The sequence below is a fragment of the Chiloscyllium plagiosum genome, chromosome 7 (assembly GCF_004010195.1).
Source record: "Chiloscyllium plagiosum isolate BGI_BamShark_2017 chromosome 7, ASM401019v2, whole genome shotgun sequence".
NCBI lineage: Eukaryota > Metazoa > Chordata > Chondrichthyes > Orectolobiformes > Hemiscylliidae > Chiloscyllium > Chiloscyllium plagiosum.
In genome coordinates, this window is record NC_057716.1 from 78,820,399 (window position 1) to 78,834,887 (window position 14,489).

The following is a 14,489-nucleotide window of genomic DNA, read 5'->3' on the forward strand; positions in this document are numbered from 1 at the left end:
GTTTGGTTGATTCTGAAATTCATTGATGGTTTTCTGAAGAAATCATTTTGGATTTAAAACATCAATTTTATTCTCTCTCCACAGATGCTGCCATAGGTATGTTGTTACTTGTGAATGTTGAATTTCTCCAGGATTTTTGTGTTTCTTTCAATTGTTCCAGTATTTTGCTTTCATTGATGTGTTTGCAACTGTGTACTGTCTCAACACTTTCCTTGCTACTGGTTTTGCGATGTTGTCCCAAGTGTTTTGTACTAGTGTCTGACTTTGTCTTTGGAACCAGATTTCTTGCACATATCTGTCCAATGTCTCTTGTGCTACATGCTTTTCATATCTGAAGAAAAACTAGAGTGAACAGCATTTGGGTAGGTGTGACAAATGGCATCTGTTACCTTTTCTTTCTTGAGGTATATTTTGCTGACTGCTGAAATAGTGTTGGCAGTACTCAAATGTTGTTGACCTGCTGATGGTTCTTACCTTGAATCCATCCTCAAGCAAAATGTTAATGAAGGCATCAACTGGCAGGAAAGTGATGACTTTAACTCAATGAACCTCTTTGAGATTCCTCTTCAGAAAAGTAATTTGAGCTAAGATGGAGTCTGATATCTTTCTCTCTCCGGTCACATGCTATGAAACAGTGATGATATCATAAATATGTCTGTTTAAGCTTTACTAATATACTGCATCTCTTAAACCTACTCTGATATACTGGTTGATGGGCATGGCACAAGGTACCTGTATTTCCTCATAGCAACAAAGATGTTACAAACATGAAATTATCGTGACCCTCACTTTTCCTAGAAAATCAAAGTATTTTTAAAGCGAACTTCCATATTTATATGATTGCGTTTTAATTTAGTTATCATCATTGAATTAACAACCTTTCAAAGCTTGTGAAATATTTAACATTCTTTAGACTTTGTCAAAGGCATTCAATGTAGTAATACAAAGTACATTGCAATGGGTTGATTACAAATTTAAAACATAATTTAACGATGAATGCTTAAGTATTTCTAGATGCTGAAAATACTCACTGTGGAGGCTATGTGAAATATTGATGACTCTCTCTTCAGTAAATCCATTCAGTGGTGTCAGCTTGGCACATTTCAGTTCAGCATGAGTAGACATTTCTTCAGCTATTATCCAGCAGACCAGCTCCTCATCATAAATAAAATCCAGTGCAATGATTCCATTAGCAGTGACAGAATTCTGACCAGGAATACTTGATCCATTCAGACTGGTCACCACAATACTTTTAACATTAGCAATCAAAAGTATAGGTTGCCGAGCAAAGGTTTCTGGAAAAGATTAAATTAATCATGAATTTCATTTAAAAAAAACTTCTTCATAATGACCTTAAAAACACAAAATATTGATTAACCCAGAACTTGAAAATTAAAGTGGAATATATTCATTTGCAGCACAAAATGGGAATTATTTAATTTATTGTGATAATCTGGCTTAAAATGGTGCATTGAGAAGTAAAACTGATATTTACTTTATGACAAAATAAATGCACATTGGATACCAACCAAGTTATCAATGAAAACTGTATTGATATAGTTCTTAACTTTGCTCAACATCTTTTAAAAAAGGGATCAAATTCCCTGTCAGCAGCAAGACAGCCATCCTTGTTACGAGATTTTCAAAGGGGAGAAGAGCAGAATGCAACTATCCAACTGTTTCTCTCCAAGATTGTCAGGCTCCTTCATGGAGACATTAAGTCAATGTCTTCAGATAGTCTATGATAAAAGTCAAAAAGTGTGGCACTGGAAAAGCACAGTAGGAACGTTGACTCTCTTGCTCCTCGGATGCTGCCTGACTTGCTGTGCTTTTCCAGCACCACTGTTTGACTCTGATCTCCAGCATCTGCAGTTCTCACTTTTTTCCCTGCCAATGATAAATGTTCAGAATATTTAGATGTGAGGCTGGGAATTGTGAGACCCTTACTTGAATTTCCACTGCTAGCCTGAACCTTCATGCAGTGTAACTTATTATCAGCAAAAGAGAAAACTCCAGGAAATTCCAAATGTATGCTCTTGAAATGTGCCCAAGGTGTCGAGCATTCAAAATGTACTTGTTTTAAAAGGATAAAATATTAATTGTTTGTTTAAATTAAGAAATCATAATATTGTTTTGATATTTCACATCAGCTCAGTGACTCCAAATATCATGGTATCAATTGAGTTTCAACAACAAAGGATCGATTAACCTGTCACTGTGCAACGGCAAAGATACCAGTCATGGGAAAAAGAAAACTTGACAACATTGCCAAATTCCACTGAAATTAGATTTCTGTTGGACAATCACACAGGCATTGGGCCATACCCAGGCATAGAATGCAGGTGGAGGCGTCTGGGTATGGTGAGACAATCCACTGAAACAAATTTCAAATGTGATCATTTAGCCTAACATGGGTCTGGAGCTCTTCAATACTGACAACCTCCATGAATCAGACAGGCAGATAAGCTCATTAAGATGCTGAAAGGAGGCAGACTGCACAATGTGGTGTCCAGTCTCAGGCTATGCCATTACTTCAGGCAGAAGAACAGATGACTACTTTGTAAAGGGCAACCTTGTCGAATGATTGTCCCCACTCCCACCTCCCACCAGTGATTGTTTTCCCTGCATAATCAAATTAGGTCCAGGAATTTTCTGAAGAAGTTTCAAAGAAAATTGATGAAGGAAGAGCACTGGACGTTGTTTGTATGGACATCAGTACGATGTTTGACAAGGTTTCACATGGTAGACTAGTTAGCAAAGTTAGATGACATGGAATCCAAGGAGAGCTACCCATTTGGATGCAAAATTGACTTGAAGATAGGAGGCAGAGGATGCTGGTGGGGGGTTGTTTATCGGACTGGAGGCCTGCGACCAGCAGTGTGCCACAAGGATCAGTGCTGGGTCCGCTGCTTTTTGTTCTTTAAGTAAATGATTTCAATATGAACATAGGAGGGATAGTTAGTAAGTTTGCAGATGACACCAAAATTGGTAGTGTAGTTGACAGTGAAGAAGGTTATCTCAAAGTATGACAGGACCTTGATCTGATGTGATGATGGGCCAAGGAGTGGCAGATGGAGTTTAAGTTTGATAAATATGAAGTGTTAATTTTGGTCAGGCAAATCAGGGTGAGATTTATTTACTTAACGGTAGGGTCTGGGGAGTGTTTCTGAACAGAGAGACCTTGGGATGCAGGTTCATAGTTCCTGGAAGTTGGAGTCACAGGTAGACAAGGTAGTAAAGAAGGCATTGGTGCACTAGCCTTTATTGGCTAGTACATTGAGTATAGCAGTGGGATGTCATGTATATGACATTGGTTAGGCTACATTTGGAATATTGCATTCAGTTCTGGTATCCTGAGATAGGAAAGATGTTTGAAATTTGAAAGTATTCAGAAAAGATTTACAATGATGTTGCTGGGGTTTGAGCTGTAAGCAGAGGCTGAATAGGCTGGGATTATTTTCCCTGGAGTGTCAGAGGCTGGGGGGATAACCTTATAGAGGTTTATAAAATCATGAAGGGCCAAGCCTATGAGGGTAAACAGCCAAGGACTTTATCCAAGTTTGGGGACTCCAAAGTTGAGTTTAAGGTGAGAAGGTAAAGATTTGTTCACATTGAATTCCATCAGCCATTTCCTGGACCACTCTTCCAAACTGTCTAGATCCTTCTGCAGCCTCCCCACTTCCTCAGTATTACCTGCCTGTTCACCTAACTTTGTATCATCGGCAAACTTCGTTAGAATGCCCCCAGTCCCTTCATCCAGATCATTAATATATAATGTGAACAGCTGCAGCCCCAACATTGAACCCTGCGGGACACCGCTTGTCACCGGCTGCCATTCCAAAAAAGAACCTTTTATCCCAACTCTCTGCCTTCTGTCAGACAGCCAATCCTCAATCCATACCAGTAGCTCACCTCGAACACCATGGGCCCTCACCTTGCTCAGCAGCCTCCTTATCAAAGGCCTTTTGGAAGATCACATCCACTGGGTATCCCCGGTCTAACCTACTTGTCACCTCTTCAAAGAACTCCAACAAGTTTGTCAGGCACGACCTCCCCTTACTAAATCCATGTTGACTTGTTCTAATCCGACCCTGCTCTTCCAAGAATTTAGAAACCTCATCCTTAATGATGGATTCTAGAATTTTACCAACAACAGAGGTTAAGCTATTGGCCTATAATTTTCCATCTTTTGCTTTGATCCTTTCTTGAACAAGGGGTTACAACAGTGATCTTCCAATCATCCGGGACTTTCCCTGACTCCAGTGACTTTTGAAAGATCTCAACCAACACCTCCACTATTTCCTCAGCCACCTCCCTCAGAACTCTAGGATGTAACCCATCAGGGCCAGGAGATTTATCAATTTTAAGACCTTTTAGCTTTTCTAGCACTTTCACTTTAGTAATGGCAACCAGACTCAACTCAGCCCCCTGACTCCCTTTAATTGTTGGGATATTACTCATGTCTTCCACTGTGAAGACTGACGCAAAGTACTTATTAAGTTCTCCAGCTATTTCCGTATCTCCCATCACTAGGTTACTGGCTAGCCTACCTTCATATTTGATCCTCTCCTTCCTTATTTCTCTCTTTGTTATCCTCTATTTGTTTTTGTAGCCTTCCCAATCTTCTGATTTCCCAGTGCTCTTGGCCACTTTATAGGATCTCTCTTTTTCTTTGATACATTTAACTGTAACACCATTACATCCGATTTTGCCTTCTCTCTTTCAAACTGCAGACTGAACTCTGCATATTATGATCGCTGCTTCCTAAGTGTTCCCTTACTTTAAGATTTTTTATAAAGTCTGGTTCATTACATAGCACTAGGTCCAGACTCCTGTTCCGGCTCCAGTTTCTCTCCTATCACAACTTAACTGGGAACAATGTACTGATAATCATGCTTCCTTCCTTTCACAAAGCATGTAATTGCACAAGAAACCAAATTAGACCAACGAGATACTGATGTGCCTGAATGACTACTACCCAGGATAAAAGCAAACCACACCAAGCTATTTCTGTAAAAGTAAAAATGAACGCTATTTCCTGTAGCACTTAAATTAAGCAAGAACAATGAAACAAAAGAATCCTTAAAAGTCCAAATATCCACTCACGCATATTGTCACTAAATTACAATTCACGCAGACAAAAGAGAAAAAAATAGAACATTACAGTGCAGTACAGGCCCTCGGTGTTGCGCCATCCTGTGAAACCAATCTGAAGTCCATCTAACCTACACTATTCCATTCTCATCCATATGCCTATCCAATGATCTTTTAAATGCCTGTAAAGTTGGCGAGTCTGCTACTGTTGCAGGCAGTGCATTCCATGCCCTACTACTCTCTGAGTAAAGAAATTACCTCTGACATCTGCCTAATATCTAACATCCTTCAACTTGAAGTTATGCCACCTTGAGCTAGCCATCACCATCCTTGGAAAATGGCTCTCACTGTCCACCTGATCTAATCCTTTGATTATCTTATGGGCCTCAATTAAGTCACTTCTTAGTTTTCTTCTCTCTAATGACAACGGCCTCAAGTCTCTCAAACTTTCCTCGTAAGACTTTCCCTCCATTCCAGGCAACATCTTAGTAAATCTCCTTTGAACCCTTTCTAAAGCTTCCACATCCTTCCTAAAATGCAGTGACCAGAACTGCAAGCAATGTTCCAAGTGCGGCTGCAGCAGAATTTTGTACAGCTGCAGCATGATCTCATGGTTGTGAAACTTGATCCATCTTCTAATAAAAGCTAACACACTGTATGCCTTCTTCACAGCCCGATCAACCCTAGTGGCAAATTTGAGTGATCTATGTACATGGACACCGAGATCTTTCTATTCACCGACACTACCGAGAATCTTACCATTCCCCCATTACTCTGCATTTCTGTTACTCTTTCCAAGTGAATCACCTCACACTTTTCTGCATTAAACTCCAATTGCCACCTCTCAGCCCAATTCTGCAGCTTATGTATGTACCTCTGTAACCTACAACATCTTTCGGCACTATCTACGATTGTAGTGACCTTAATGTTGTCCTCAAATTTACGAACCCATCCTTTAACCTACAACATCCTTCGGCACTATCTACAATTGTAGTGACCTTAATGTTGTCCTCAAATTTACGAACCCATCCTTCTATGCCCTCATCCAGGCCATTTATAAAAAATGCCAAACAACAGTGAAGCCAAAACAGATCCTTGCGGTACACCACTCATAGCTGAACTCCAGGATGAACATTTCCCATCAGCCACCACCCTCTGTCTTCTTTCAGCTAGCCAATTTTTGATCCAAACTGCTAAAACGCCCTCAATCCCATGCCTTTGTATTTTGTGCAGTAGCCTACCATGGGGAACCTTATCAAATGCCTTACTGAAATTCATACACACCACATCAACAGTTTTACCCTCATCCACCTGTTTGGTCACTTTCTCAAAGAACTCAAAAAGGTTTGAGAGGCACAACTTACATTTCGCAAAACCATGCTGACTATCCCTAATCAACTTATTCCTGTTGAGATGATTATAAATTCTCTCTCTTATAACCTTTTCCAACACTTCACCCACAACTGAAATAAGGGTCACTGGTCTACAATTACCTAGGTTGTCTCTACTTCCCTTCTTGAACAAGGGAACAGCAATTGCTCTCCTCCAGTCTTCTGGTACTATTCCTATCGACAATGAAAACATAAAAATCAAAGCCAAAGGCTTGGCAATCTCCTCCATGGCTTCCCAGAGAATCCTAGGATAAATTCCATCCGGCCCAAAGGATTTATCTATTTTCACACTTTCCAGAATTTCTAATACCTCCTCCTTGTGAACCTCAATCCCACCTAAACTAATAGCCTGCTTCTCAGTGTTCTCCTCAACAATATTGTCTTTTTCCATTGTGAACACTGATGAAAAGTATTCATTTAGCACTTCCCCTGTCTCTTCTGACTCCACGCTCAACTTCTCACTACCGCCCTTGATTGGCCCTAATCTTACTCTCATAATTCTTTTATCCTTTATATACCAATAGAAAGCTCTAGGGTTGTCCCTGATCCTATCCGCCAACAACTTCTCATGTCTCCTTCTCATTCGTCTTAGCTCTCCCTTCAGGTGTTTCCTGGCTACCTTGTAACTCTCAATCGCCCTAACTGAGCCTTCACTTCTCATCCTAACATAAGCCTTCTTCCTCCTTTGACAAGACAGGGGACATCTAACACATTAACTCTGTTCGGAAAACAATATAGACAGGGTAAATTGAGTTGTGAAGACCGCAAGATGGAAATTTCATTTATTTCTCAGAGTCCTTTTGATTTTGCAATGATGAGATGCTGTTGTCTGTGTGTGTAGTGGACAGCGAAAAGGATTATCTCAGGTTACAACAGGATCTGGACCAGGTGGGACAATGGGCTGTGAAGTGGCAGATGGAGTTTAATTCAGATAAATGCAAGGTGCTGCATTTTGGGAAAACAAATCTTAGCAGGACTTATACTCTTAATGGTAAGGTCCTAGGGAGTGTTGCTGAACAAAGAGATCTTGGAGTGCAGGTTCTTAGCTCCTTGAAAGTGGAGTTGCAGGTAAATAGGATAGTGAAGAAGGTGTGGATAGGATAAATAGGCAAAGTTTTTCCCTGGGGTCGGGGAGTCCAGAACTAGAGGGCACAGATTTAGGGTAAGAGGGGAGAGATGTAAAAGAGACGTACGGGGCAACTTTTTCACGCAGAGGGTGGTATGTGTATGGAATGAGCTGCCAGAGGATGTGGTGGAGGCTGGTACAATTGCAACATTTAAGAGGCATTTGGATGGGTATATGAATAGGAAGTGTTTGGAGGGATATGGGCCGGGTGCTGGCAGGTGGGACTAGATTGGGTTGGGATATCTGGTCGGCATGGACGGGTTGGACTGAAGGGTCTGTTTCCATGCTGTACATCTCTATGACTCTATGATAGTCACCTTTGAATTTTGAATTGTTCCAGTGAACTCGGATCTTTTGTGATTTTTTTCTCCCTTCTAAACTCTCTGGAATCCGTCTCTGGCTCCACATGAAGGCAGAGACAGAGAGAATTTGCCTGCAGGCTGGATGTTTTCACCCTCTCTGCTCATCCCTAGTAGCATTTATCACTCTGCAACTCAACCAGAGAGCTGTTGTCAGGCAGAATTTCTTGAACGCAAAAGGTTTTTGACATGATTTATTCTCAACATCTCCTTGTTGAACTTCCAAAAATCATTATTATAATGCACAGCTCAACAATATGTAACGTGTGCTTTTCAAGTTGCAAAGCTCTTAGTATTTAATTGCTTGTTAAAGGATTCTGACTAGCATTTCAACGCTTAGTACAGAATAAGGATAAATTTTAAAAGTGAGCGCTCTCTGATGTACCAGTTCAGAGAAAATTAAGCCCTGTAGACACTAATGGTCTTTGTTTTGAAAAGTTCTCTGAAAGTCTTTGTATCACCTCTGAATTGTATAAAAATATTGACCAAAGCTGCTTTCAGAACTCCTAGTTTCACATAGCTACAAGTACTTGATATATGGTTTAAAATCGAACAATGTGATGGCCATTAAACAAACAAATCAAATCCAGCTGGAATTGTTGCAATGTTCACTCTTTCAACAATGAAAACAGAATATGCTGGAGAAGCTTGGAGAGAGAAACAAACTTAACTTCTATTCAAATATGACATTTCTTAAGAACTCAGCAACTTCAGAGATCCTCCAGCATTTTCTGTTTTTATTTCCATTTTTTTTATTCCCTATTTCAACCTGGTGCAGAGTTGGATGCAATTTAATTAGAAGGATTCTTTTGGCCTTTGCAGTTTGAGTTGAGAAGACAGAGATAAACACCAAAAGTTTGTGCTCATCTGGAGATTTTCATGGATCGAGAATTTATGATCTTTCATGCACATTTGTGCTGCTGGGTCTCATTATGCTTAGGAAACATTAAAGATGAATACACCTTTTGTTTGTGCTGAGCCATCATGTACCCCCAAGGGATCCTATAACATCCATTGCTTTTATCAAGGGAATTGTTAAGTTTGCTACTGGCATCATGAAATATGTGGTGTATCTTTTATATTTTGTTTTATTGCAGAAACAATTGGTAGAGATATATTTTCTTTAAACTACAACTGGCAAAGCTTGATTTGTTAACAAATTTGCTTAGATGATGGTTACATGTTAAATAGCTTGACAAATCACTTGAACAACTTGAACAAAGACAAGTTAGACTCAGTTGGCTGCCTGGACAAAGTTGTGTTTCTCTGAAATGACCATTCCTAATGCTTTGTGGTATTTTCCACCTCTACTGTATGATATTGGAAGTGGGTTGTTTGAGCGTGTTTGTTGCCACTAATCCTCCTTCGTCTTTGCTTTATTTTGTAATCTAGGGATTGGAGATAGAGGATAGAGCACCTTAGAGGATGAACAGAAGAGGCACTGTTCTGAAATATCACGAAGGTTTACTACAGGATAGCATTATGTATGACTACAGTTGGTTAGCTATATCTACTAGGACCTGAGAAAGCTGTTACAGAAATTCTTGATTCCTCTGAAAGCTAATATTTCTCCTCTCCAATCACAGACTGTGAGAGACATCAGTAGAATTGGTGAAGCCAATGCAACACCATGAATATTAGTCCCATCAGAAACTTTATGCAACTTCTTCCCTTTTTGGTATTTGCACCATTTGTTATAAAGTTATTCCCTTTTCCCTTATGGATCCTTGCTTCACTTCCTGGAGTCTTCAGTTCCAACTTGCAGATCCTCCTTCACTAAAGTATCTGCATTTTCTAAGTTTGGTTGGATTTTCTCTTATTTCCCAGACCACACTTTTACTCAAGTGGTCTTTACTAATTTCTGAATGAAGATACATCTTTGGAGGGTGAGGTTTGACTTATTGCACTCTTTACTGCTGCTGTCTCTCAATGTTGGTAGATATTTTCCAGCTATTTAATGGCCGTCTGTGTCTTCTTCAAATTATATTGCTTGTAAAGAGGTAAATTCCCTTGCTGTTATTTCTCTTTCCTTCTGGATCTTTGCACTTCGTGGTAGATTTAAATCCACACAGCTGTAATCATGTGACATTTTATGACTATTCCTTATGACAGTTGCCATCTCTACTGGATTGTGGTAGTGGGAAGGGGTTATTTAGAGTGTACATTGCCACCAATGTCCATTGCTTTATCTTGGGTTTATGTAGTCATTCATTGGACAGAATAAGTCAGTACAGCATCGTTCTTAGATAGCAAGATAATCTATTGCATGATAAAAATAAATACACATACATTTGGCCTAGCAGATTCTAAGGGAACTTGTACAGTTGGATCTTCTCAATCTAAAAATATGAACAGAATGCTTTGCCTCCACTTACGAACTGTATGACACATAATGTTCATGTTACAATGACTTCACACTTTTTCCTAAACTCCTTCAGAAATTTTACCTTCCACATCAGATAATAAAATGAAAATAGAGACAAATCTTATGGTGTGCCACACCCCACAAATGCTTATAATTATATGACAATCTTAACATAAAAAAAGTCTTTCACAAGAGTGTAATGATAGAATATAACATGGAACAGCCAAAGAGTTAGAATCCTGGAGGAACAAAGCTTCGTCAAGGAGGTGGTTTTAATGAACACCTGAAAGAAAGAGGTGGAGAGAGTTCAGGAAGGAATTTAAAAGTTTCGGACTTGGGGATAAAGACACAGAATAAAGACAATGTTAAATACATTTGCTTCAAAAATCCAGCTTCAAAACTCAAGGTTAATTTGCTGCAGTTGAGGACTGAGTTTGGAACAGTAATGTTGTTCACTATCTGAGAATTTGATAGTAATGTATAGGGACCCATAAGCACACTTACAATTTGTTTTGTGAAGGAGTGGCACGGTGACTCAGTAGTTAGCACTGCTGCCTCACAGCACCAGAGACCTGGGTTTGATTCCCACCTTGGGAATTTGCACATTCTCCCTGTGTCTTTGTGGGATTGCTCCAGTTTCCTCCCACAATCCAAAGATGTGCAGGTTAGGTGAATTGGCCATGCAAAATTGCCCATAGTGTTCAGGGATGTGCAGGCTAGGTGCATTATTGAGTGGTCAATGTGGAGTGATAGGTTTGGGGAATGGGTCTGGGTGGGTTACTCTTCGGAAGGTTGGTGTGGACTTGTTGGGCCAAAGGGCCTGTTTTGATACTGTAGGGAATCTAATCTAATCAGTTTGACTGTAAGGATTCAGGGACTTAGACATACTTTCCTGCTCATCTACTTGACACAATATTGATTTCAAACTGATCCTAGATTTAACTTGCCATGCTAAAACAAGAATTCTAATCATCTCAATCTATTTTCAGGCCTAGGTGAATGCAGAATGACCCAATGGAATACTGCATTTCCTGTCATTTGCAATTATGATGTTCCAAATTGTGATGATATATCTTTTTTAATCGATGTCAATGGAGAAACTAAAGTTGAGAGAAGCTTATCAATTTTAAATTGAAATGGGAAATGTTTTGATTAAGAGAAGCCTTATTAGACTTGTCTTTCAAGCAGAATTTTGTCAGTTATGATAAGAATAGCACCTTGTATTTATATAAGGGACTTTACACCGAAAAACATTCCAGGATATTGCATAGGAGAGTTCTAACGCAAAATATGATGCTCAGTCACATCAGGCGATATGAAAGAAGAAAATCAAAAAGATATTTTAAAATGTATTCGTTCACAGGATGTGGGCATTGCTAGCTATACCAGCATTTATTGCCCATTCTTAATTGCTCTCAGAGATAGTGAGAAAGTGCTTTCCTGAACTACTGTAATCCATGGGGAATGGGCACACCTGCAGTATTGTTCGAAAGAGAATTCCAGGATCTTGATCAGTGACATTAAGGGAATAGCAAATTAGATCCAAGTCAGGATAGTAAGGGGCTTCAAGGGGAAGTTGTAGGCACTGGTGATTCTATGCATGAGATTTTTTATTAGATTATCTACAGTGTGGAAACAGGCCTTTTGGCCAAACATGTCCACACTGACCCTTCGAAGAGTAACCCAACCAAACCCATTTCCCTCTGACTAATGTACCTAACAGTTTGGGCAAATTTATTATGGCCAATTCACCTGACCTGCACATCTTTGGACTGTGGGAGGAAACCGGAGCACCCAGAGGAAACCCACGCAGACATGGGGAGAATGCGCAAACTCCACACAGACAGTCGCCCAAGGCTGGAATCAAACCTGGGACCCTGTTGCTGTGAGGCAGCAGTGCTAACCACTGAGCCACCGTGCTGCTTTTGGCCTTCGAGTTGGTAGAGTTCACAGGTTTGGAAATTACTGTTTCAGGGGCCTTGGTGAATTATTGCAGCACATCTTGAAGATGGAACATTCTACTGCCATTGTGCATTGCTGTTGGAGGAAGTGAAATTTGAAGGTTGTGCATGTGGACTGCTTTGTCCTGGATGTTGTTGGACCTGTACTCACCCAGTGATTATATTTCATCATACTCCAAAATTATACTTTGTAGATGGCAGACAGGATTCAAGGATTCAGGTGATGAGTTTTTAAAACTCGAGAATTCCTCGCCTCCAACCTGCTGATTGTTATGCTATTTACATGGCTGGCCCAATTTAATTTCTCATCAATAGCAATGCCAAATACACTCTTCTTGGAAATAGTCATTGTTTAAATTTCATATGGCATGAATGTTACTTGTTACTTATCAGCATAAGCTTGAATATTGCCCAGGTCTTCCTGGAAATAGAAACAGACTACTTCAGTATCGGAGAAATATGCAAATGGTGTGATTATTATGAAATCATCAACAGACCTCGATACTCTTGACACTATGATGGAAGGCAGGTCATTGCTGAAGAATCTGGATGATTTGGCGTAGATTACATGATGATGTCCTGTTGTGATATCTTGAACGGAGTGACTGACCAGCCACAAGAACTGTAATTGTCCTTTGTACTCGGAATGATTACACTCAGCAGAAAATTTTCCCTATATTCTCTTTTATTTGGATTATGAGTTACTAATTTTTTTAAAAATCTGGAAATCAGATACACAAACAGAAATTGCTGGAAAAACGTTTGTTCTGAAGAAGGCGCCACTGGACTAGAAACAATAACTCTGCTTTCTCTGAACAGATGTTGCTAGACCTGCTGGGCTTTTTTAACAGTTTCTGTTTGTGGTTATGAGTTACTATAGAATCCATACAGTGTGGAAACAGGTTCTTCGGTTCAACAAGTCCACAATGACCCTCTGAAGAGTAACCCTCCCAGACCCAATCCTATCGCTCTATATTAGCCACTAAATAATGCACCTAACCTACACATCCCTGAACACAATGGGCAATTTAGCATGGTGAATTCACCGAACATGCACATCTTTGGATTGAGGGAGGAAATCAGAGCACCCAGAGGAAACCCACACAGACATGGGGAGAATGTGCAAACACCACACAGTCGCCAGGAGCTGGAAGTGAATCCAGGACCCTGGCACTGTGAGGCAGCAGTGCTAACCACTGAGCCACTGTGCCTCCCCTTGATGTGTAAACTTGCTTGTGTAAATGCTACCTTGATGTCAAAGTAAGTTTCCCTTACCTCACCACTGGTCTTTTTCAACACTAACTGTCAGAGAAAAGACACACAAATCTTGGCTGGTAACAGCAATTACTGCTCCTGCAGCTTTTCTTTTTAAATCCTGAACGTTGCAGCTTCTGCTGGTTCTGACTTGCTTGCTCAGAGACAGAGTGCAGCACCCTCTCTTCGCCTACTCAATGTCATTTAATGTTACTCTTAGATAATCACTCCCATCTGAATATTGCAAATTTTCACTCAATCACTGTCGCTAGGAATCCTTAAATCCCCATTAAAGTTCTATTAGATAACCGCATTAATCAAGTTGGATACAAATATGTTTGGATCTCAGTATAGCTTTACTGACCAATTTTATTCTCTATGATTGTAGGTAAAAATCAATTTAAATATACAGAACAAAATATTTATTCGGTGGGAATTTTGTACATTAGCAGATATCAACCTGAATTGATGGGCAGAGAAAGTGCATCCTCTCAATTCTGCAGAAGCAATCATCTGGCATGACTATTTCTAAATGGGACAATTACACCAATGATATAATTTATATCTCCATGTTTGGATCAGTGCTCTAATGAGGTTTGTTGTTGATGGATGTTGGCAAAACTATTAGGGTAGTACGGTGGCTCAGTGGTTAGCACTGCTGCTTCACAGTGCCAGGGCCCCAGGCTCGAATCCAGCCTCAGGCAACTATCTGTGTGGAATTTGCACATTCTCTCAGTATCCGGTTTCCTCCCACAATCTAAAGATGTACAGGTTTGGTGAATTGGCAATATGCTAAATTGCCCATAATGTTCAGGGATTTGTAGGTTAGGTGCATTAGTCAGGGGAAGACATAGGATAGCAGAGGTCTGGGTGAGTTACATCTTGGAGGGTCAATTTGGGCTGAAAAGTCGGTTTCCACACTGTTGGGATTCTATGATT

General features: G+C 40.1%; 1 protein-coding gene across 1 annotated transcript in view; it reads right to left on the bottom strand.

The window, feature by feature from the left end:
* The window catches only part of LOC122551725 (low-density lipoprotein receptor-related protein 1-like), a 1,892,490-nt gene that overhangs the window by 1,211,849 nt on the left and 666,152 nt on the right, over nucleotides 1-14,489 (bottom strand). Inside the window, exon 6 of the mRNA XM_043694091.1 lies at nucleotides 1,032-1,295. Within this exon, the coding sequence (XP_043550026.1) occupies nucleotides 1,032-1,295 (264 nt within the window). The remainder of the gene's footprint in view (nucleotides 1-1,031; nucleotides 1,296-14,489) is intronic.